The 24878-nt window shown below is 37.7% G+C and overlaps 4 protein-coding genes across 4 annotated transcripts; 2 read left to right on the forward strand and 2 right to left on the reverse strand.

Moving 5' to 3' along the window:
- Positions 1-1771: 1771 nt before the first annotated feature.
- Positions 1772-2680, reverse strand: B0P05DRAFT_564350 (uncharacterized protein). Its single transcript, XM_051580823.1, has one exon. It carries the CDS (start codon positions 2577-2579, stop codon positions 1992-1994), a length of 588 nt encoding a protein of 195 aa, XP_051429563.1. The 5' UTR covers positions 2580-2680; the 3' UTR covers positions 1772-1991.
- A 2655-nt stretch (positions 2681-5335) lies between these two features.
- On the reverse strand, positions 5336-6267 carry B0P05DRAFT_519342 (4-dihydrotrisporin dehydrogenase). Its single transcript, XM_051575736.1, has 3 exons — positions 5986-6267; positions 5836-5936; positions 5336-5791 (listed from the first exon to the last, which is right to left on the reverse strand). The coding sequence occupies exons 1-3, from the start codon at positions 6178-6180 to the stop codon at positions 5374-5376; spliced, it is 714 nt and encodes a 237-aa protein (XP_051429564.1). The 5' UTR covers positions 6181-6267; the 3' UTR covers positions 5336-5373.
- A 6750-nt stretch (positions 6268-13017) lies between these two features.
- B0P05DRAFT_519343 (CwfJ C-terminus 1-domain-containing protein-like protein) lies at positions 13018-15371 on the forward strand (the record flags this gene model as incomplete). Its single annotated transcript, XM_051575737.1, has 5 exons — positions 13018-13398; positions 13444-13641; positions 13688-14362; positions 14417-14719; positions 14771-15371. 5 exons carry the CDS (start codon positions 13018-13020, stop codon positions 15248-15250), a joined length of 2037 nt encoding a protein of 678 aa, XP_051429565.1. The 3' UTR covers positions 15251-15371.
- Positions 15372-16092: 721 nt separating this feature from the next.
- On the forward strand, positions 16093-24537 carry B0P05DRAFT_564362 (uncharacterized protein). Its single transcript, XM_051580824.1, has 4 exons — positions 16093-16310; positions 16372-23671; positions 23724-23808; positions 23856-24537. The coding sequence occupies exons 2-4, from the start codon at positions 16418-16420 to the stop codon at positions 24407-24409; spliced, it is 7893 nt and encodes a 2630-aa protein (XP_051429566.1). The 5' UTR covers positions 16093-16310; positions 16372-16417; the 3' UTR covers positions 24410-24537.
- The last annotated feature ends 341 nt before the right edge of the window (positions 24538-24878 follow it).

Below are 24878 nucleotides of genomic sequence, written 5' to 3' on the forward strand. Positions count from 1 at the left end.
ATTAAGTTACTCTAGTTTCCTTTGCTCTTAAATGCAATTGGAAAAGACACTTTTAACAATAAAAAAAACCAGCAAGATGATTATTTTTTCCTCGTATTCATAATATTGTTTTGATTATAGCTCTTGAAGAATTATTATGTCATATCAACTCATAAAATAGCATTATGTTTGTTTGAAAAATCATGTGTATGTGTTCGTTTTTTCTAAATGCTTTAAGCTTAATATGCATTTCTATCTAGGACAGTAGTTCTTTTTTACCTATCTCTTTTAAAATCACCACTTAGTGTACTCAGTAGTTAGAAATCGACCCATTCTCTCACTAAATTTGGGCTCTTTTTCGACGGTCATTTGCTTAGGCTAATTGTCTCTTGGTTGGTTCTATTCATATGTATTTATCTTTAGGTTCATTGTTTTCATTTCCACTTCTTCTTCTTGCAACTTTGTGGCAGATTTTATTAGTCAAAATAAGTTTCCCTTTTTTTTTGTTGTTGTTGCAATCGCATGCATCCAATTGTTTCTGTTTGGAACATTCTCTTAGATTCTAGGGACACTGAATGTTGGGCTATAGTAGTCAGAAAATTAATACAGAATTTATAGGTATACCTTTATTCAGTATTTTTACTATACACGCTGCTTTTCTCTATGACAGGCTTTTATGTGTTTGAGAGAAAGCGAAAAAGGCAGTTAAATACCATAGAATCAAGGTTAAGATTTTTAACTAATTTTTTTATAGTACTTCAAGTAACATAGTGCCTTTTTCTTTCAATAGATTCTCACTTAGATGCGATCCAGAATAGGACATGCCTTGTTAATTGGAAGAAAGATGCCTGCGCTGCTTGAGACAGCTTCCTGTTCCCCATAATAGTTTCCAGTATACATAGCTTTCTCTAGATTCAGGGATAACAATTGCTGAAAAAGATAGGGTTTGTTAAGTTGAGTGAGGAAAATGCCCCTCGATAAATGGCGCCATTCTTCAATTATTAATAAGGGGCAAAAACAACATACATGCGTGAGATAGCTAAAACTACGATGGATACAGCTATAATCTCGATTGGGCCAGCAATGAGTAGCCAATTTTTATTGGAAAGAAAAGTCTTTATAAACATATTTAACCAAACAACTATGCATAAAGTTAAATGAATAACTTCAATTTAATGTATGTTGAATTTAATAAGTCTATACTTGGTAACAAACTCTAGAATCTAAAATATGAGTAACATGAAATTCATACAATAAGATTAACAACAACAATCGTATTCATACAGAAAAACCTTGAGTATATACTTGCTTGCTTTAATTTAAATTACTACTGAGCTTAAATGCATAGGTTGATAACCTTTTATTTTTCATATAAATTTAAAAAAAAAAATAAACTAAAGTTATATTTTATCTTCACTTGATTTAGTTAAGCTGTGATAAAGCGCTTACTATTTTCCGTATGAAAAAAGGCATTCTATTAAATTGCAAAATAGGAGGACAAGTCTTAGGAACTACTAAGATGAGGAGGAATTATATGCAGTTTGAAAGAAAAGATTGCACTGATTTTTTTTTCTTTTAGAAAAATGGCTCTACATGTAGCTAAGCTATTTATTATAGATTAAATTAAAAAGGAGGGGATGAAAACCAATAAAATTGCAAATGATAGAAGTGTTTGATGGCTATATGAAAATGAAAACAGCCGCATAATGATTATTGCTGCTTAAGGTTTTGGAAACTTTAACTTAGAAGTATAATTTCATTTTGTATTCAATATTGTTTTAAAACGAATGTATACAAAAGGTGTTTGAGCATAAATAAATAAACGAAAATAAATGTCAATTACATAAATAATGATAATTAGATTTTTCATAAACAGCAACTTGCTTTTTGATTGATATTAAAGAGTGTTTTTTCTTTACATTGCATGCAAAATAGTAAAAAGGAAGATAAAAGAAAAAACCGATTATGTGCATATATAAGTTGACTCGTGGTGGCTATTTACAATGATGGGATTAAGCATGAGATCTACGCTTTCGCTGAGCTAGCATCAAACCAGAAATACGTGTTGATCTGAGTTCGCATTCTTTCCAGTCTCTCTCTTTCAAATCAAGTGAAACTGCTCTCCAAGCTTGCTTGAAAAGTCTTTCATGCTTCTTGATAGATTCTAACAGAATGCGGTCTTCGTATTCTGACCAGTTCTTTTTGTCGGTAGACTTTGTTTGGAGTGTTTTGAAGCGGCCCCAACAGCATCCACGGGATCTATGAGGTAAATACTTTGCAGAGATCATTGCCCAAGATAAACCTTGCAAATAGCCCTTTTCAAGTAGAAAATCTTCGGAGGATGTCCATGGTGTGCGTGTTTGATGATGCTTGTTTGTGGAGTGATTGATGCGGGAAACCATTGATGGAGATGAAATGGGTGACAAGGAAGCAACAGTAGCTGAAGAAGATTCAGATACAGAGGAGATAGAAGAAGCGCTTGACCATAATTGATCTGGTGAAGGATAGTATTCAAATTCTTGCTTTTCATACTGTAATTCGGGTTTATATGGATAGCTCTCAGATGTAGTAGCGTTACAAAGAAGATGTTGAAGATCCATGGTGTCTAATTGATTTGTATGAATATGTATGTGTGTGTATATGTGTATATGTTTATTTTTGTTTGTTTTTCTTTGCAAGCAAGAAAAAATGATAATAGAAGTGATAAAGATAAAGAAAAGACAATGTTTTTCCATTTAGCTTCTATATAAATATAAGTTCAGATTGTGCATTTGCCAAAACTAATATGGAAATACTTGCCCTGAAATTCATTCCTTTACTTTTGAATCCCCTTACAAATCAAACCGCTATTTTTTTATCTTCTTTAATTGGCTGTCAAAAAAAAGGGAACAAGCCAACACACATAGGGCATTTCAGAAGGGAGACGTTTCAAAACAAACGAATAAATCAAAATCGCGTGATTTTTTTGATTTCCAGTGACATCTTGGATTGTAAATGCATTCTTTTCTGTCAAGTATTTTTGTCAATTTTAGTTTATTGTTTTCATTTAATGCAAATTCTTGCTTGCATATTTTTATTGACAATGTTTTGTCTTGCACTCGTTGACTTTTTTGAATCATTTCAAAACCTCATTAAGTTTGTAATACTACACTTTAAGTTTTACTTTGAAAATAAGCACGCTTGCTTAAGTATAATTCTCCCTTACTTTCATCTCCCAGGCATAAATTAAATATTTACCATTTTTTAATGGCTGCACTTCTGAGAAAAAGAAGGTTTCGATATAAGAGCACCCTAACTTAATATTAAGGAAACAAGTGGCTTAATTATTCAACTATTACTAAGGACTGATTTCGATCGTAGAAGCAGCTCCAGGAGAAAATTGAGTTTTTCAACATTGCAGCTTTTTTTTTTTCAAAGTCTAATCTACTTTAAGTAGAGATTGGAGATCGATGAGCACGAGGTGTGAGATCAACTAAGTAATGATTATTATAAAGAGATTGAAGGAACTATTGAGAGTTCATGTAAAGTATTGTCTGTGAGATCGTTACAGTACTTTTATGGTAACTTTCGCACACATCTAATGGCACGGTTTTTTCAACTATTTTCTGGAACACCAGTTGCATGATATGAAACTAACTTCATTTTTATCAAAGTAACAATTACTATTACTCTCATGAGTAATTGCATATTCGGCGTTCATCATCATCTTTGGTATTGCATGCAAAAAAGTTGTATAATGCCTAACGTCCAAGCTAGTGATTTAAGCCCAGTAGGTCGGTAATATTCAAGGAATTCCAAAAAGCAAGCCAAAAAAAAAGGGAGTCGTAAAAGCGCCGTATTTTCATTACGTCTTGATCTTGCTGATCTATCAGAAACTCAAACTTTATTGAGCATTTTTCTGCAGAAGCTTATAAAACAATCTTTTGTCTTTTCCTACTATTAGCTGCTTAAAATCTTTGCTAAAAAGACTCTAACATTTGCAATGTAGGATGTTTACAATACAAAACTGTTGCTGCATAAAAAACGGAATTCAAGTGGAGGGAGACTTTATTGTATGAAAGAATGCACCCAAAAAGGAAACTGAGATATCATTGTAGTTCCTAAAGAAACCAGGAGACAACTTCAGCTTCAATTCTATTCGTTTTGCTTTACCCTCTCGGATTCAATTCGTTTATCACTTAAAGCTGCATGCATACAAAAGCTGGTTGTCTAAAAAAGGGATAATAAAAATCAACATCAATTGCTGATCTCTACTAACGATACATGAACTGATGTTATCTTTTTCTAGAAAAAATACAAATATCCACATTCTTCTATTGACAAGTATTCTAACTAAGGTGCATAACTGTTGACATACGAATTGAGTCCGTCAGTCACTTTTCTCTAAAAGTTCATTGTAAACATTCTTCAGTACTAGCTATTGCATGATAAAGGGAGAAATCGTAATCTAATTAGTAGCTGGATAAAGATTTTGAGCAGTTCCACTATCTTTTCTTTGAAAACAGATTTAATCTTTTCAAATGTTTAATCAAGCTCGATAAATGTGTTTTCATCATATAATCACATTCTATAGTGATATATGCACTTATATTTAGTCTTTACCTTCAAGAATCAACCTGTAGAACTTGATTTGTATACTTTGTTGAGATGAATTTTCGTAACCGTGTGTCTCCTTTTTTCTACGGTATTATAAGCACGTTTTATCACATTGAAACTGAGTATTTTACTTACCAGTCAGTTGTAGGCTAGTTGTGATTTCATTCATAGCGAATTAGGAGATTTGGAGGATCAATTAAGGACAACGCTCTCGGAATGAGGGGTCGCAATTCCCCCTCAATTTTTGAGATATTCTTTTTTGTGTAAATTTATAGTCCATTTTTTTCTGTTGAAAAAAGCATCGTAAACATTTTGACATGTAACTATTTTATTTCATCATTCAATTTATGGTACAAGCGTAATTATGATTGGCATTGCGCTTATTATCTTTCTTTACTCAGATACTTTTATGCTACCTAACGTTAAGGGTAAGGTCTGAGAAACAATGACACCTTGTGATATGAAATTCCTTTTTTGTAGAATACTTGTTCGTACGTGCAAAAGTTTCTTTTAATAGAGAAAAATAAACGACTTTTCCCCTAGAACGATTGACTTGGTTTGTTGGCAATGCTTATGTGAAGTGAAAATAGCAAGCGTTTATTCTCATTATGGAGAATCAGAGCGTATGTTGCTTTGTAATCTCAGGCATAAAATGACCACTAAGCAGTCAATCGAACGAGCATTAATTTCCTCAATCTTTTACAAGCCTATTGCAAATGACCGCTTAAGTAATCATAGAACAAATTTAACAATCGCTTTTGACACAAGTTTTTGATTTTTTTTTTCTATTTTGTTTATTTACCAAGCAATAGGTTTGCCTTCATAGTCATAAAATTTACCGTTATCTTCAACTGTCAAACTGTCAATTTTGGCTAATTGTCCGCGAATAGAAACTTCAGCAGTCAGGGGAGCTTGAGGCCCACCCATGGCAGTTTGAACCCAGCCAGGATGAGAAGCATAGACAACGAATCCTTCGCTTTCAAGTTGTTTGGCAGTCAACTTGGTCAACATGTTGAGAGCAGTTTTAGACACACCATAAGCAATACCAAAACCGGAACCAGTACTATCTTCAACTTCTGAAATGGAGCCAAGCACAGAAGACATATTAAGGATTTTTTTTGTAGGACGCTTGCGAAGAAGAGGCACAAAAGCCTTAGTTGTTTCGTTGACACCAGTGACATTAGTTTCAAATACCTTGAGCATGTCTTGTTTGGTACTATGGTTTCTTAATAAGTTTGGAAAAAAATGTATCACACTTACACAGTTTCATAATTAGTTCCCATTTGACCGCCAATACCTGCATTATTAATCAAAATATCTACACCTTCAGGTGCCTTGAAATTGATTTCTTCAGCAGCAGCCTATGTTAAATGAATGTCAAAATCAGTTTTTAATAAGTAAGAGACATACTTTGATGGATTCCTCATTACTTGTATCTAATTTGATTGCATAAACTTTTTCGTTATCGACTAGTTTGCTCAATTCAGAAGAGCTGTCAGGATTACGAGCACAGGCAAAGACGTGGTTGCCTGCAGCAACGATTTGCTTAACAAATTCAAGACCGAGACCACGAGAAGCACCAGTAACAACGTAAACCAAAGGCATTTTTTCTATTTTAGTAGAAAAACCAAAGCCGCCACAATGTTGCCCTCTTTTTATATTTGTGCTAAACCCTGGTGTAACGCCTCATCTTTTAATTGCTTGTCGTACCTAAACTAATCCCAGCTGACTCCACTCCGACCTCTAATGTGATACATGCTCTCTGAGCCACGCTTTATTTTAAGTATATAACAATAATAAAATTTTCCCTTTTTTCCCCATATCTTTTTAATGCTAGCTGATAAATATAATTTCATTTTTTTTTCGGGGTTGGGAGAGTTGAATAACAAGAATAAGAATAATGATGATGGGCTACCAGAAACGACGATACCAGGGGCGGGCATGTATCACATTTTCGGTCTTCGTTTCGTCAACAATGGTATTTTGCGTATTATACTATTTCCCGAAACTAGTAGCACTCTTTTAATTTCAAGTTGAGCACAAATAAAAAAAATTTTTAGCACAGGTTATTTGGCACAAAGTGTGCCAAACTTAAAGAGGTTCTTTCTTGAGACAAGTTTCAAATTTTGAAGCTGAGTACCTGCAAAAGCCTTTCAAATCGCTAAAGCGAATATCGTTGCAAGCATCCGATATTCTACTGGTGAGTGTCTCATTGTCTAAAAGACACTCTCTTTTCAACTTGCTCTTGACAATTGACCAAAATTGTTCAATTGGATTGAGTTCAGGAGAGTAAGGTGAAAGATAAACACAACCATAGCCACGACTCTCAGTATACTTTCGGATGTCATCCACTGTTGAATTGGAGCATTGTTCATTATAATATAATGCCCTTTGAATTCTTCGTGCTTATCCAAAATGTCAAGAGTACAGGCAATAAAATTAAAATAATGGCCAGTAACCGTACCAACCGTCTTTTTGGCCTTCGAATTGTTTGCTTTTCTTTTCTTTGAAGGCGCTACTGGTCTTCTCACTTGAATATTAACAACGCCAAAAGGTGAAATAGCACCCAGAATCGTTGTTGTTTTAGCTCTTGTTGTTGGTTGAACAACTTCCGCACGAGTCCCTTTCTTTGACCAGGCCATCGTTCTTTTCAAGTTGATGTGAAATGCCGACTCGTCAACGAAAACACAATTACTTTCGAAGTCCAAATCAGTTTCAATCCATCTCTGGACCCATTCGTAACGCTTGAGAATGCTTGAGGGTGGGTTCCTTTCTTTTGAATGAGAATAAGCTTTCTCAAATGACAAAGCGCACTTCTCAGTAATGAATCTATGGATTGAAGCCTTAGAGACTCTCAAATCTTTCAATTCATTTATCAGACTCTCCATAGCCGGATCTAAGGTTGCTGAAGGGAAATCCATAAACTATTTTTCTAAGAATTGCTGGTGCTCTTCGTTGAAATTGCTTGGCCGACCTGTCTTAACTTTGATTTTCTCTTTTTTATCACTCTGCTCCTTCTGATCTTTCTCAAACTAGTTGTAAGCAGTACGCCGAGCGATATTAAGCTGCGTGGCTGTTTTACCAGGTGTCAGGCTGTTTTACCAGGTGTCAGGCTGTTTTACCAGGTGTCAGGCCGTTTTCATAGACTAAGTAGAAGAATTGCTCCTTGGTATCGCTACTGTGCTTAACATTCAATCCTTTGCCAGAAGTTTCTGTTGCTTGAATTTTTTTTGTTCCTCTCGCTTTACTGCTTCGCGCTCAGGGGGCTTTAGATCTAAGCATTGATCGAAGTTGGTGACGTTGTCCAAAGGATATTGTTCTTCATCGACCTCTATTTCAGTAGGCTCGTTTCCAAACTCATCAACAACATCGCCTCTTCCATTTTCATAGTATACTTGAATATTCACTTCAACTTTTTTAAAAGTAGAAACGTGACAAAAAGTGTGCCAATTTTGATTTGGACATGTTTAAAATGGCTGAAATATGCCTTTGGTCCAAAGGTACTACTCGTAAAAATTTTCAATTTTACAACTCTTGATCTTCTTTTATTCGTTGGCCTACCACCTCTATCTGATATCAAAGAGGCTCTTCTGTCCCTGGACTTCTCGTACACCTGGTACTGCTAATGGAAAGGCATCAAACCATACAGAATCCTCATAATTACCCTTTCACAAATCTGGCTTGCTCATATGAGATTTATCTTTGACAAGACCCCCATTGTACCCACGGCCATATTAGTAAGCATCCGATTTAATGTTCGTTGGACCATTGAAGAGAATCAATGCCATTCAATCATGTAACTTTTTTTTCTTTCTATATATTTATTTTATTTTATTTTGTCATTTTAATTGCACCCGCGGCTCAATCAATAAACACATTTTTTTTTAAAAAAAAAAAAAGGTCTTTTTTAGATGCTATATGACAAAAAATAGAGCTATCAACAAGCTTGAATACTCAAAATGTGTGCCAAACTCTATAGTTTTTGGTAAATGTGCTTGCTTACTAATCATACTAGTAAGATAATGAAATATGAGCAAAAAACCTTGTAAACGTTTTGCCTCTTTCCTCGACATTCTACTAGCAAAGTTGTTGTGTTTTTTAAGTTAAAAGATTAATAAGTCAATTATCTGCAACTTTTATTAGACCACTAAGTCCAAATAACTGCAGGTTCATGCAGTTTTAAGCAAAAGTTTGATTTTTTTTAAATGATTTTATTTGCCGCACGTATTTTGTAGCACGATAGGGCTACAAAAAAGAGGTGCTCGACAATGAGTTATTATAAAGTTAAAAGAGATAAAATAAAATTAAAAATGAGACAAGGACTATATAAAAGTTAAAACCAAGCGAAACAATGATGAAAAGAAGAAGGAGAGATGAAGGAATCAGTCAAGACAATTTGTCTCTTCAGCAGCGCGGCGGCCAGCTGCCCGGAGGGTTTGACTGAATGCTATACTTGCAAGGAAGGGCTCTCTTCGATGTATATGAGCCCAATGAGCTTTCCAAAGTTCTGAGAGAGCAATGACAAGTAACGTTTCGACTTCAATCGGACAAGAATTGTTGACATTGATTTTGTTGAAATCTAAGGATTGAAGAGCTGAGGAGATATCATCAATAGAGGTACCAGGCCAAAGAAATTTACGAATAACAATATCCCAGAAGATAAATTTTTGGGGGCATCGAAAGAAAAAGTGGAAGACAGTTTCAACTTCTTGACAAAAGGAACAAAGTGGGGTAGGAGCAGTGGAAAGAGCCATGTTGAAGAGAAGGGGTTTGGTAGGGACTTTCTCAGTTAGCAAACGGTAAATAGTGTTACGCTGTACTCTGGTAAAAGTCATGCACCAAAAGAGCTTCCAGGCAGAAGGAGAGACAGAAGATTGACCAACAGATCCCTGCATAGATGCCTTTACTAATGCGGCTTTAAGAGAACGTCGAGCATATTGAAAGGTATCAAATTGAGGATCTGTAACTGATAGGTGCAAGGCATGGATAAAAGAGTAAAATCCAGTAGAGCGCTTGATTGCTGGTACGTAGACAGGACTGTAAAGGTCAAGGGAAGAGGGGGCAAGGCATTGTTGGAAAAAGGGCTCCAGTTGGCATCTACCATCATTCACCGCTCTAAGAAACTTTCGGTTGACAAAGAACAAATCTCGAGAGATATTAGCCTCTACAATGGGTCGGAGGAAATGTCCTTGAGGATGATAGGTATATAGAGCAGAAACAGGAAGAGACCGTAGTTTTGGAGACAAAATATAAGAGGTAAAGAGACGGACGACTACAGAGAGAGGTAGCAGAAGATAATCAATCGAGCTAGACATGTATGTGTAATTATTGCGTGGAATAAGGTCCATAGTTCGACAGATCATTGTGATGGTGTTGGTACTTTTTCGAGGAGAGCGTTTGCTTGCATCTAATATTTCATCCCAAGTGAACGGATTGATTAATGTTGATGCTTGCTCAGTAGTAATTTGCCGGCGGGTAGAACTCAATAATGATCGTACATCCCTTAACTTGATGCGGTCAGGCTTGTACAAAGTCTTGTAAAAGTCAACCATGACAGCAGTTAGGCTTGCAGTAGTGGAGACAAGAGTCTGAGTCTGAGGGTCTCAAAGTGCAAGAATTGACCTTTGAGAAGAAGGAGTAGTAGCCAATCGTTTAAGATAGCCAACAGATTTTTCTCCTTTTTCACGCCAGACTTTGCCTGCTTTCAACCGATCAATTGCAGCCATCTCTTCTTGTAATGTACTAAGTAAGGGTTCTACTGAAGGTAACAAAGACGACAATATAGCTGCATTTTTATACTCTCAAAGAATTCTGTTTCGTTTCGATTGTAAACGCTTAATGGTTTTCGTTCTCCAATTGAGCCTATCTAACTGAAAACTTCGAGTGTATAACTTGACTTGTGCTTTTAGTTGATCCCAAATGTCCTCAGCGGATTTATCAGAGTTTGGATCAAGTAGGTTTTCTTGCTCAATATGTTTTGTTATGTGATCCGTAAGACCCTCTCGAAAAGCAGCCAATTTTGCCAAAAATGGATTACCCTTCCAGGATCCCTTTCCCATTGCGGCTGAAGAAAGCTGATAATGGATCGTCAGTAGAGCATGATCCGTCCAACTGTACTTAACAAAGGATTGTGACATGGATTTGATATTGGATGCATGTGGTGATGAACAAAAAATGCAATCAATATGGCTACGATTACCGGTGGTGCCAACAAAGGTTGGTAGCAGTTCATGTTCAAAACAATTATGGTATAGTGCAGACAGTAGAGTGGCCCAATCTGCGTCTATGTTTGATTGTTTGTGAATGTCATAATTGGAATCACCAACGATGATGGTTGGGACGGTGGAAGAACGTAATTGGGTCATAAGAGCTTGGTTGGCAGCTAAACTTCTAAAGAAGTGGAGTCTACCGGTTCTCTCAGCAGGAGCATAAATATTAATGATGTACATTATAGGAGAAGAAGAATCTTGAGTGCCAGAGACAGAAGCAAGGATGCATCTATTGTCTTCAGCAGTGATCTCTTCATGTTGTTGAATAGCATAGTTGGGATTGAATGATACAATACCGCAATGTTCAGTCCATATACTGGATTTCGCCTGAAGCATTGTATCGAGTATAGATTTAGATTTTAAGGAATTGGCATGGGTCTCTTGGAAGCAAAATATGTCAGATTGAGTAGAGCGTATAAATCGAAAGAATAAGGAACGTTTTGTTGAATCATGCGCTTTGATGAGGCCACGACAGTTAAGTGTGGCTATCTGTAGCTGTTTTTGAGTCATATTTTTTTTAAATTAGTGTTGGGTGTAAGTTTCATCTCCTGGAGAATTACTAGGAGGATTGCCTAAACCCATTTTGTCCTTTTGTACCGGCTGATTGCTTCGCTTAGTCTTAAGAGTTTGATCGGGTCTCATTAGGGAATTGCCGATCATTGCAACTATAGTTTCCTCAACTTCACGTTTGTTGGGTGGAAGCCCATTGCCATGACTTCTACGAGGACAATCCCTGCTTATATGGCTACGTTCGTTGCAATTGAAACATTGGCGGCTGTTGGTCAATTCAACGCAATCAGCTCGGCAGTGGTCATACTTTTGACAGAAACGACAGAAGGGGGGCATTTCGTCCCAAGTAAGAAGAATATCTCTCTCTTTATCAACCCAGTCAATAGCTCTGCTAAGAGTTTGAGGGTCGGTAGGATGGGGCTTGTTCAGGTTAAGGACTACATAGCCTTGTCCGAAAAAGACACTACTATCCATGTGAAGCCCAGCATCCAAGACTTCACCGAAATGGGAAAAACGTTCTACCATTTGTTCACGCAAACGTAGGGGATGAACAAAGGAAGGCGCTCAACCTTTACTCTGACAATCTTTGCGTTTGCTGGAAGACTGCGATAACCTTTAATTACTGTTTTATCATCAAGAGTTAATCCTTCGTTCAACAATGCCTGACATATGGGGGACTCAAGGTCCCAGCAAGTTTCGATGAATCTGCGTTGCAAGTATTTTCGCTCTACAAGCAGGGTGCCGAAAAAATGATAGGTGTTTGCATCATTTTAAGATCCCAAAAACTGTTTCAGGCGGTTAACATCTCGGATTTTGGTGATGTCGATCAAGATACTATCTTGTTCCAGCCCAACAACAAAAGGTGTGATAGTGCTGGTAAAAGTAACATCTAGGGCTGATGCCCATCCAGAGTTAGATGAGGAGGTTGTGTAGTTAGTGGCTGATGGAGTGTTCGTGCTAGGCGAAGGGCTACGCCAGGACACAATGCTTCGAGCAGCAACTTGTGACCAGGTCTTTGTAGTGTTTTCAGGTTGACGACGCCCCGTGTTCGAGGGGTTCATGGTGGAAAAGTTTGATTTTTGACGCGGTCAAGAATTGGTGTTGCTTATTTTTCGATCTCCGCATATAGACATTTTGTGAAAGCGCACAATGCCTCAGAAAACTAGAGACACAGTAGCAAATAATACAATCATAAGCTATTTTGAAAACCGGTGTTATAATGGCATGGCATAAAAGATCTTCAATGTCTACAAATCTGTAAAGACAGCCAGATATCTTGATATTATTTTGAATGGCAATTTAATATTGATTGACAAACTAAAGCTATCAATTCAAAAATGGCAGGAATTAGCCTTCTAAAGGCTTACTATCTTTTTATATAATAGACGCTTCAAAAAAGTGCTAGAAGTGGGTTCAACAAAAAATCATTAGACTTGTATGCTTTTTGTTGATATAACGGGTAATAGTAGATATCCAAGCAAGGCCACAAGAGCAAATGTAAAGCACACATATTCACTCAATTAAAGCTTTGTTACACGCCTTAGTCTTCATCTTACTTTGCTCCTTCAATGGCATCATTTTATACGATAGTGACTTGCTCAAGAAACAAGCAGTCATGTTCTGCAATGAAAGCATAATTCAGCTTTTTTTCTTTAGTCTATCCATGGGCGACCATAAGCATAAGAAAGAAAAGAAGCCTTCTTCAAAAAAGAGAGAGCATAAGGAATCTCGCAGCGAACGGGATCATAAGAAGCATAAAAAGATCAGCAGTAGACATAAGGAAGAGACTGAGATCGATTACTCTGATCCCTCACTATGGGTTGAAGCAGGTGGAGGAGCTGAAGAAATCACACCTGCAGAACACCTTCGAAATATCCAGCAGGCAACCGAAGCTCGAAACCAACCAGTAGATACAAACGAATTGTCATTACCTCAAGAACAAGAAGCTAGACATGGTTGGATGTTAGGAGGTGGTTTTGATTTTGGTAGTATGGGTACTGCACGTGTACGAGAGGAAGATAAGCCAAAGCCTAACCCAGATGAGGTGAGCATAGTGATATGCTACTCTAATTACTGATCCTCCCTTTAGTTTAAAGTAAGCGAACGAGAATTGAACCAACATTTGGTCAAAGGCCTCAAAGCCGATCAATACCCTGAAGAAAAGAAACCAACAATCAAGTTTGGTGATGCAGGATCCAACTGGCGTATGATGAAGCTAAAGCGTACTATGGAACAAGCAAAAGACGAAGCAAGATCACTACAAGAAGTTGGTATAGAGAAATATGGTGTAAGTTGTCAAGCCTATATAAAAAGTATTCTAAATGATTATATAGTCTGCTGAAAGGTTTCAGGAAGCATTAGATGAAAGAGAGTATCTAGATAATAAAAAAGCAGGCAGAAGTCATAGAAGGGGCGAAGAAAAGCCAACACGTCGATATGTCTTTAATGATACAGAAACTCAAAAGAAATCTTTTAGACGCCCCGATCCGCCTGCAGCTCGTCCTCGTAGCCCTCCTCCATCGATACCTCTACCACAAGCAACAGTAACACCAGTATCATCCATTCCTGCGACACCTATGCTTTCAACGCCACCTGCTTCTACTGCATTGACACGCGACCAACTCAACAAGTTAAACGCCAAACTTGTCAAAGCCAAACTCATGGGTGCAAATAATGTTGAAGAGCTTGAACGCGAATACCAAGCAGAACTAGACCGTTTTGAACAAACCGAAAATTCAAATATTACTGTTCTTCCAACATTTGACAATGAAGGTCGTATTTATGACTATGCTTTAAATGCAGGTAATCAAGGACGTGAAGGTCTAAAGGGCAAAAAACGATTTGAAGGCACACACGATAAAGTGACAGGAGAACGTCTACGCTATGGAACATCTGATGATACATTGACATTGGCGGAAATGATACGACAAGAAAAAGGAGGTAGCCGAACTACCTCTGATATGGATTTGGAATTTGCTAAACGTATTGTTGCTGATCAAGCATTTGAGGTAAAGAACACATTATTCATGGCCTATATATGCTAATGTAATATATATATATAGAGTAACTTGGACTATATGGATGAAAAGGCTGATGTAATGGCCTCTAAAAAGGGAATGTCAGAAGAACAGAAGATGAGACGTGCAGTATCAGATTACAAGCGTACTCAAGATGTACTGGGAAAGTGCAAGTTTTGTTATCATGATAATAGGCCTCCCCAAATGTGTATGATTTCGCTTGCAACGACATGCTACCTAGCCTTACCAGGTGTACATGAGATCACTCCCGGAAACTGCTTAATTGTGCCTCTCCAGCATGTCTCTTCTATGCTAGAATGCGACGATGATGTTTGGACAGAAGTGAGAGTATGTATTTCAAAAGAAAAACAAATAAGAGAGAAATCTGACTTGTAGTAGAACTTTCAAAAATGTTTAATGAAAATGTTCCATGCACAAAACAAAGGCTGTATATTTATGGAAACAGTAGTCAATCTTCGTTCACAGCGTCATACTGCTATTGAGGTGATACCAGTGCCATACGGAGTCTATGAAGATGCACCTGCTTACTTTAAAGAAGGCATTATGGGATCTGATGAAGAATGGTCGCAGCACAAAAAGTTGATTGATACTTCTAGCAAAGGCTTTCGTTATTCTATGGTAAAAAACTTGCCTTATTTTCATGTTTGGTTTGGTCTCGACAAAGGTTATGGTCATGTTATTGAAAATGCTCAAAGATTTCCCTATTGGTTTGGCAAAGAAATTGTAGCAGGCATGATGGATATTGGGCCTGAATTATGGCGTAGACCTAAACATCATTATATTGAAGACAATCCAGCAAGACAAGAAGCCTTCATGAAGGATTGGCAAAAATGGGATTGGACAGTCGCCTTGAAATAAATCTTGGAATACTAGATACTGTTTTCTGCAATACTTGAAAATACAACAGAAGTTATACCTGTTTCTTTTGAGCATTGTTTTTAATCCAATATAAGATATTATAGTTGACTTTTTCCGAGAGTAGAAAAGGAGAAAGAGAAGAGTAAAGATGGGCTCTTCTTTTTTTTTGAATTGTATCGCTTGCTTTCAATTCAGTAATGCTGATAATGCATTCCTTACTTGTTTCATCTAAATCACAAGCGAAGTCTTTTGAACGGGAGGGTTTCAATACAAAAGGCTCTTTTATGTGTATTTATAGTGGAAGAGTTTATTATGTAACTGAAGTTATTATACATTAAATCACCACTTCATGATTGAACAGTTGTGAAGATTGCGCATCAGGTTTCTTTAGCTCCATAAAGAAGAAACTGTGATTCTCACCACCCGCGATAGCTTTAAGGAAATAGCCTGACTGAAGAAGTTGAAGAAACGAGTTACACACCTGCAAATCTATCTAGATCAAGCCCGCAAGTTAATGCAGGTCGAGGATTCTTCCTTAATTGAATGAAATGATTTAACAATCAGACCATCCGTTCAAAAAGGGTATGATATTCCTAAAACCGACAGAAAATAAGATATACATGCCTCTTAAGCCAAAGCTCCCCCAAAAAGTATGTTTCTTGTCATAATATGAAAGTAAGGTGCGGCTCGGGGAAAGAGAGAGGAGCTCTGTTTTAAGTTGAGTCGGAACCAACCGAGGCGACATGCAATCAAAAAAGTTACTAAAATACTCTCAAAATTCAAGTCTTACAATTGTGTAGCATCAAATAAAACAATCATATGTATTTCTCTTCTTTTACCTCTTTTTCTTTCTCCATTTCTGTTTTCTTTCTTTCCCTTCCCTCTCCTTTCCCTACTCTTTCTTTATTGCTACAAGATTTCAGCATTATTATCTCATATATATAAAAAGAGATATATAATTATTTATATACAACTAATTTATTTTTTTTCTATTTTTCTCTTTTCTTTCTTGGTCTCGTAAAAAAAGAAACCATACATATCCACCAAAAGGAAAAAAAGGGTAATGAACATGGAATGCATATACGGGATTTGAAATGCTAATTCTCAGTTTCCAAACAAAGAACATATATACTCGAGCAGAAGCACAAACACATTAAGAAGAACAATATGAAGTGGCTTCCTTTGCCAAAAATAGCTCATGGCATAGCTATCTATCCATTCAATCCTTCAACTTTGCCATTAAACCCTGTCAATAGTAGACCTGTTTCTACTCAACCTCAACAACAAGACGACGCTTCTATCTCATCTAGTTCTAGTTTTGCTGATCAGCCTTCTCACAATCAAGAAGACTACACCTACCTTGTTCCGCTCGAAGTAGGCGACGAACTCTTTATCATTGAACAACAAGGACAATGGTATCGTGGTTATGTACTTTGTGCTATAGAAGAAGGAAGAAAGCCCAACACAGCACCTTTAGGCTGCTTTCCTCGAACACATGTTCAAATCAAAGAGGATATTGAAGTCGATCTGGACGAGACAGACAATACGACTATACGACACCAGAAAAGACGCGAAGATCTTATTCGTCCCTTATCTGATGTTTTACCGCCCTCTATTCTTCCTCGATCATTCTCAGAATCATGGATCCAATCTAACTCTACTGAACATCCCTCAGCTCGGCCCGGGAGTTTTGGCGATCTTAATTTTGATATTGATCATCATGCTTTAGAAGCATCACAGCATATACCCCCACCACCTTTACCATTAGCACGATTTGAGCAGTCAACTATTATTGGAAATTCAGAACCTTTGGTAGACGAAATCGCAGCATGTGTTAGTGAGTGGAATAGTCTATTGTATACTTACATCAGTGAACGTCGATACAATATGTTCAATGCTGTTCGTGACAACATCAATTATTTATTTCAAGCAAGAAGGCAGTTATTGGATCAAGCATTGTCAAGGGAGGAATTAGTAAAACTGCGAAAGGAGATTATTCACCGTATGGTTGTTTCTAATTTGGAACAACAACAGGAAATGATCATTCGACATCCAGAGAAGGGGTATTTGTTGGACGCTACAAATGCCTCATTAAGTAGTATTTATAAGATGCACTACAAGTATGCAACGCATTCCAAGAATACTTGTTCTTCCGGTGCTAATGTGGGTACAATTGAAAACACGCCAATTGCTTTAGAAGATACTAGTGCCCAAGACACCTCGCCTTCTACACCAACAAGTGCAGCATCCACAAATACCAGTTTTAGTAATCTGGCACCCAACACAATCATACTGCAAAATACGCCTCACCAGCAGGCCCAACAAGCTCAGCAAGCTCAACAAACCCAACAGCCAAAAGGAGCCAAGTTTTATCACATGTTTTTTGAATTGAAAGCTTGTGTGGCTCATATCTGCCAACCAGGTGAATTCACAGAACTCTTTTTTGCTTTGTATTCAGCTACTGAACGTAAATTTTTGACCGAGCAGTTCAACGTAGTTCTCAACTATAATGGTATGCCTAAAGATGAAGCACAGATTGGTAAAATCCAAGCACTTTTTGTCGATTTATCTTTGCACGACATCTCAGATAATCTGTACATGATTTGTCATATAGTCAGATATGGTGGCATGAAGTTAAATGATAGCAAAGATCATTTTGGTACCCTAGGTAGTCATACCTCACAATTCTTTCACTCAAATAAACATTTGAGCCACCAAACACTTCAAAAGCAATCTCAGTCGTCTATGTCAACATCTGTTCGAAGGCCATTTGGCTGTGCTGTGCTCAAGTTGACAGGTCTTTTGTCACCTCAGAACCAGATACAAAAGGAAGCAGACCTGCTTGAACACGATATGCCCATTTTTACTGCGATATCTGAAGCCACATATGCCACTTTGCACGAGGACATTATCTTTAACAACACGAAAGAATTTGCAAAGCATCCTCGAGCAGAGACGCTGCGAGTGTCTTTGCGCATATTCTATGGATTTCTGGATGAAGTACTCAAGACAAATACAGCTTTATTGCAAGAAGTGCCGCATACATTGCGCTTAGGATTTGCAGACGTTGCTTTTCCAAATGATAGTCGAAATGAACTTTACATCAAACTGGATTCGGGTGATTTGAGCCAGTTCACTCGTTCACGGAACATCCAAGTGACTATGTGTGTACGTGACAACAAAACTGGCGAAGTGGTTGAAAATGCGATTTCCACAGGCTCTGGAGCACGATCTGTGAGCTATTGGGAAAGCATGGTCATGTATCATGAACAAAAACCTAAATGGGGCGAACAGATCAAGATTCATATCCAAGACGTAAATCAATGGGAACGTTCGCATGTGTTCTTGACCATTAAGCACCGTAGTAGCAACCATATCAATTCTACTACAAATACATCAGGTTCTGTGCTCAAATTTAGCGGTAGTTCAGCGCCAGAAGTCTCAGGAGGCACGACATCAGTAGTATCATCTACAACAGGCGGGGGAGAAAAAATTATTGCCATGGGATTCTTGCCTTTGTTTCTACCTCCATACCATCGTGATTTTGTAGCAGATGGGTCTCATACAATTTACTTGTACAAATACGATCGTCAAACCTCATTGCCAAAGTCTTATCTTGATAATACACCTTGGTGTGTTCGATCTACTGCTCCTTCCAATATGATTCAGCCTACTTTTGATGTGAAGTCAAACTCACGATTTTATCGTAACAATAACAATAGCAAATCGGGCCACCAACACACACAGTCGAATCATAGTTTTAAAAGCATGAATGGATCGTTTCATTCAGCTACATCTACGATGCATAAGCCTACGAGTCCAACTGCAAACAGTAGTGAAACTTCACTGCCTCAGTCATCTGGATCAGCTAGTAACACTAAACTGACTTCTTTGCGTGATACAATCACACTGTCCACATTTTTGTGTTCCAACAAATTCACTCAAAACAAGACATTGGTTAAATTACTTAATTGGCGCACATTAATTGAAGAGTCTGAAGATGGCATAAATGAACTGTTGTCGGTGTTGGATCAATTCACATTTGTGGGTGAAGTTGAAGTTGTCAAGTTTTTAGGTGATATTTTTGATGCTTTATTGGACATTCTGGCATATCAATATGACGATGAGGATGAAGACAATTCAGTGTGCAACGAAATCAATGACCAAGTACTAGCAGCCATCATTTGGTTATTGGGTATCGTTCAAGATCGTCGATTTAGCAACTTTAGACCAGTGCTAGATGTGTATATTGAAAATCGGTTTTCAATTAAAGACTATGAGCATCTGTCCATGCGCAACAACGATAGACAACAGGTTCAAAACTACAGCTATCGATTACAGGAAACAACATATGAGCATTTAGTGGGGAGTTTGTCTCGCTTATGTGAAAACCCTAGTGATCCCTCAAAGGCCAAGCTGTTGCGTAGTAGTATGAAAGTATGGGATTATTTGTTCCGTTTTATTGTGCGATCAAGATTAAACCAACAGCAAAAGGAAGATGATGATGAGCGAACTACAAATGATCCTATATTTGGGCAGCAACTTGAAAAACTGCTCAAGACAATCACGTCTATCATGAGTCCTGACCAACCCAATGCCATGATTGGTACACAAACATTGACTTTACAACACTTTGCAGACATTTTGTCTGAGCTACGAACTATCTTTTTGCCGTCTCAGGTTTTGGAGATAGCGGTCTCTTTTGTGGATGCTTGCTCACATGTGACAGGTCGTCTTGTTGGGTTTAAGTTGGCTATGATCCTTAGTATGGTCAAGAGTTCTACATTTGATGATCCTTCTGTACGCTTGGAATTTGGAAAACATGTATTTCGATGGGTTCGTCTTTGGATCAATTCTTACATGTCAACTGCTAAAGATGTCATATTTGCAAGACAAGCAGAACAGCAACAACATTCAGAAAATTTGAATCCTCAACAAACACGTCTGCCTCGCGCTCAATGGATTGAAAACTTGAGATTGTCACTTACAATTGTCATTGAATTGCTAGAGAAAGTGAGAAAATCATTTGGTATGGCAACTTCAGGTCTCACTGCTTCTTGCATTTCATCGCCTTCATTCAGCAATTATTCTCGACCTACTTCATTTGCTGCTACTATCATTGAAGACGAAAATCGACATGAATATTCTCAATCTGATCTCAGTGCTATCACGGAAGTTGCACTCCAACTGGTACCACAATTATTGAATGCTTACAAGGATATTCAACGTCTGACAATCCAAGCTATTCATGTGTCCACCTCGCCTTCGATGCATGATAATGCTTCTACTGCGTCGCTCAATCCCGCTCAGTTTAGACCAGCTTCTCGTCAATCATTTAGTATCTTGAGAGAACGATCTAGTTCATTAGGCAATGCATCTGCAAATGGTAGCGTTAGTAAAAATCCATTTATGTCTTCTGATCTCTTGCAAGAGGTTCAAGGTACACAGCTTCACAAGGCAGCTTCTGTAAGCGGCGGTGGTACTATCACAACAATGCCAACAACTGCTCCTGGTATTTCTTCTACAGGTGTCGTGACCTCAAACGGGCCTTTAGGAAATGAATCTAATCAGTCCAAGTTTACAGTGATATTACAAGCTTTGGCTACATCGCCTACAACACCTTTTCCTAGCACCTATCCATTCCAGACATCCTCTCGAGCTGGAACTGCTGCTGGAACTACGTCTAATGCGTCTGCTGCTTCTTCCCCCTCTTCTTCACCTTCAATTGCTGCCTCTACATCTTCACTGAACTCAACAAGAGGTGGACTAACGAGCGACCATGCAGCCATGATTAGTACCGGTCTATTGGACTTAACAGTCGTTTTACTCGAATTGTTCTACTTGACTCCTAAACAACAATGGGCTACATTTATTCGCAAAATGTACGAACAAAACGGTGTGGAAGACACTGCAGAATTTTTACGAAAAGTCATCTATACTTGTATGGGTATTTTGTTTGGTGATAATGTGATGATTTTAGAAGAATCAAGTTTGACAGTGGATGGTATGATGCGATGTGAACAGGATGAAACTCGCGAATACAGGAAGTTGCCCAACAACTGGTTAAACCTCAGTGCTATTTCTTATCAAATTGTTCTTTGTCACATTTTGGAACCAATGAAAGCTGTATTTGATTTGCCTGATTTTATGCCAAATGAAAAAGCTTATATGGAGGATGATGATGAAGTATTAGTGGAGGAAATTGAAGAGCAGCAGGAGCATAATGAGCAGCCTCGGTTCAGAAATGTCATTGCTGAAGAACGCTCAACTTTATTGCTCTGGCGCATTTACTTTGTTGGTCTTTTACGTGTGGTTGGAAGTCCAAAATTAGAAGTAGCTGAATTCATGCCTCAAGTACAACGTGCTGTTTGGAAGATCATTGGCAACATGCGTGGTGAAGTGGGTGCAAAATTGATTTCATACCTTTGGAACCTGGCTGGCAAAGCACATTTGGACCGCGAAAATGGCAATAACAAGACACTGTCTCAGCAGCAGCAAATTTTGACAGATTACTTTGGTTCTGACTTTAGTATGAGTTCGTTTATGAATCATTCTCCTTTGTCTTCTGCCGTTCTGGAGCATAGTTACTTTGATGATTCGTTACGCAAAAGTATGACATCTATTGAAGAAGTAGAAGATGACGAAAATATGCATAACACAAACAGAAATAGTCATATTTCGTCTGCGCCTTCAACCAGTACTTATTCTATGCGTCATAGTGTACGTATTGGACCAACAGATGAAGTGCCTCTATCCTCTATTCATGAAGAACAGCTGAATGATGAAGGTTTGATAAAGTCTGAGGTATCTTTCTTGCAAGCAGACTTGGCTTTCTTTATACTCAGCCCATTATGCTCTGCTTCTTTGACACTACATGATCGTGTTAGAACCAATGCATTGTCTCTAATTGCTGATATCATTGCTATTGAACTCTACTCTTTTGGTGAACTATGCCATGTTCAACATGCTTTGATTAGCACACTTGATCGTTTGGTCATATCCGAAAACAAAGGTGATGATATCATTTGTGGCAAAATTACTATAGAACTGACAAGAGCGATCGAAAAGCGACTTCGAATTGATGATAGAAGAGACCTTTTGATCGCTGGTAAAAGGGCTGTAGACTCCATCTGTCGGTTCTTGAGTCTGTTGCTTCAAATCAGAAGTTTACCTTCAGGCAATGATGAATTTATGGACGAGCATATCACAGCCACACTCAAGATCATGAAGTTTATTCAAGTAATTGAGCGTGAAGAAATCTACATCAAATACGTCCATCAACTAGTTCAATTGCATCTGGATAGTCGTAACTTCATCGAAGCTGCTTTGACTTTGCGCTTTCATGCTGATTTACTTCAATGGGATCCTAGCGATAAACTCAATAGTATTCCAGAACTTGGTTTACCTGTTCAAAGTTCATTCAGCCGAAAAGAAGCTCTCTATATGAAAATGATCACCTATTTAGATCAAGGTAGTGCTTGGGAGCTGTGTGTTGAATTATGCAAAGAATTGGCATACGAGTATGAAAATACTTTGTATAACTATACCAAGCTAAGCGATATTTTACAACGCCAAGCATCTTTGGCTGAAAATATTGTCAAGAAAGAACGATGTTATACAGAATACTTTCGTGTGGGCTTTTATGGTCGCGGTTTCCCTGCAAGCAATCGAAATCGCCAATACATCTATCGTGGTCTTGAGTGGGAAAAGATTTCTTCCTTTGTCGAAAGAATGCAGAACAGACATCCAAATGCACAATTGCTTCCTAGCAAGATTTCAAACTCATTGTCTATTACAGACGAGCAACTTAAGGAATTGGATAGTACGTTGGATGGTCAATATCTTCAAATTACACCTGTTACCCCTATACCGGATATAGACTCAATACCTTGTCTCTCTAATCCTAATGCGCCTGAAAGTATCAAAAAATACTATTCGTTTAACAATGTAAACAGATTCTCCTTCTCTCATCCAGTTGTTAAAGACCAGGAAATAACTGACAAGTCTTTTGAAGATAAGCCTGAATCTGACATTCTAAACCTTTGGACCGAAAGAGTCGAATTCGTTTGCGAAGACAAATTTCCTACCATTGTAAGACGCTCCAAGATCATCAGCTCCCATGCCCGTGTTATTTCGCCTATTGAAAATGCAGTGACAGCCATGGAAAACAAGAACAAGGAACTGGTCTCACTAGAAAAGAAGTATGCTATTCATATTCCCAAAGGCAATCGCCATACACTAGGATTGAATCAACCTATCAATATCAACCCATTTTCTATGTCATTGAATGGTGCCGTAGATGCACCTGTAAACGGCGGTGTTCCTTTATATAAGAGGGCATTCTTGACCAAAGAGTATTGGGATAAGAATCCTGAACTGCATCCTTGGATTCATCGACTCCAAATGGCTATTCATGATCAGGTAAAAAAGAAAAAAAGGTATAATAGAAAGAATTGTATTGACAGTTTTATAGGTGCAAATTATTCAAAAATGCTTAGAAACTCATAATAGACTTGTCAGCAATGAGATGAGACCATTCCATACAACCTTGACAGAATGTAAGTAAACTCGACTTTAAGAGGCTCCTAATCAAATCTTTCTCTAGTTTTCCACAAGAATTTTGCTGAAGAGATCAAGTCCATCAAGGAAATCAAACATCAAGAAGAAACAAAAGAAAAACAGCCTCTTTCAATTGTAACTCAAGCCAACAATCGCCGCCGTTCTACATTGTCAAGCAATGCAACTGAGAGCAGTAGTACACATAGTCAACCACCACAACAGCCGCAAGTGCAGCAGCAAGCATTTGAAGACCTCAAATTGACATCACCTGTGATTTCTCGACAAGGCAGCATTGCAACCACAGTACAAATACCTGGTACTGGAAATACACCTGTTCTGCCACAATTGCCTATTATGTCGCCCATTAGTCGAGCCTTCTCTATTCGCACGCCTGTAGCAGATCCTATGTCTCCGGGCTTAACACCTTTTCATCATTCTACTGCATTCGAAAACGCAACCATGTCAAGAGCAGAAAGCTTGTCGCGTACGCTCAAAATGTCTTTACGAAAAAAGTCTCGCAAGAAGTCTCAAGGCTCTTCTACTAGTTCAAACACAATGAGTAGCACTAATGCGGGAGGCGGTATAATTAACAAACCCTAATTCTTTATGCTTTTTTGCATATACATATATATCATTCCTATCCTTTATCTATTTTTATCATTTTATATATACACATTTGTTTAATAACAAAGCCTTCAAGAACAATAAAAGTAGTCATTTTTACGTAACATATTGAGCCTTTTCCTCTTAAATTGTTCTTTATCATCAATTGAAAAGCATATAGGGGAATCATGCGTATAGAAAACAATACAATGGTGCAGAATAGCTCCTGTTTTTTACTATTAAAGTAATAATGCTTTTCTTTGTCTCTCTATTTTATACATGCAGTTTCTTTAGATAAAGAAATAAGAATAAGAGATGATGTATCAAGACGTTATCTCCTTAAAACACTGGAAGACTTTAGGCGCATTAAAAAAAAGGTTGTCAGCATCAAGCTTTCTTTAATTTACATGTTGTATTTACTAATAGCTTTGCATAAACATGTAGTATGCATAAAATATGCATATAA

Source organism: Gilbertella persicaria, assembly GCF_025201335.1.
Source record: "Gilbertella persicaria strain CBS 190.32 chromosome Unknown B0P05scaffold_74, whole genome shotgun sequence".
In the NCBI taxonomy this organism is placed as follows: Eukaryota; Fungi; Mucoromycota; class Mucoromycetes; order Mucorales; family Choanephoraceae; genus Gilbertella; species Gilbertella persicaria.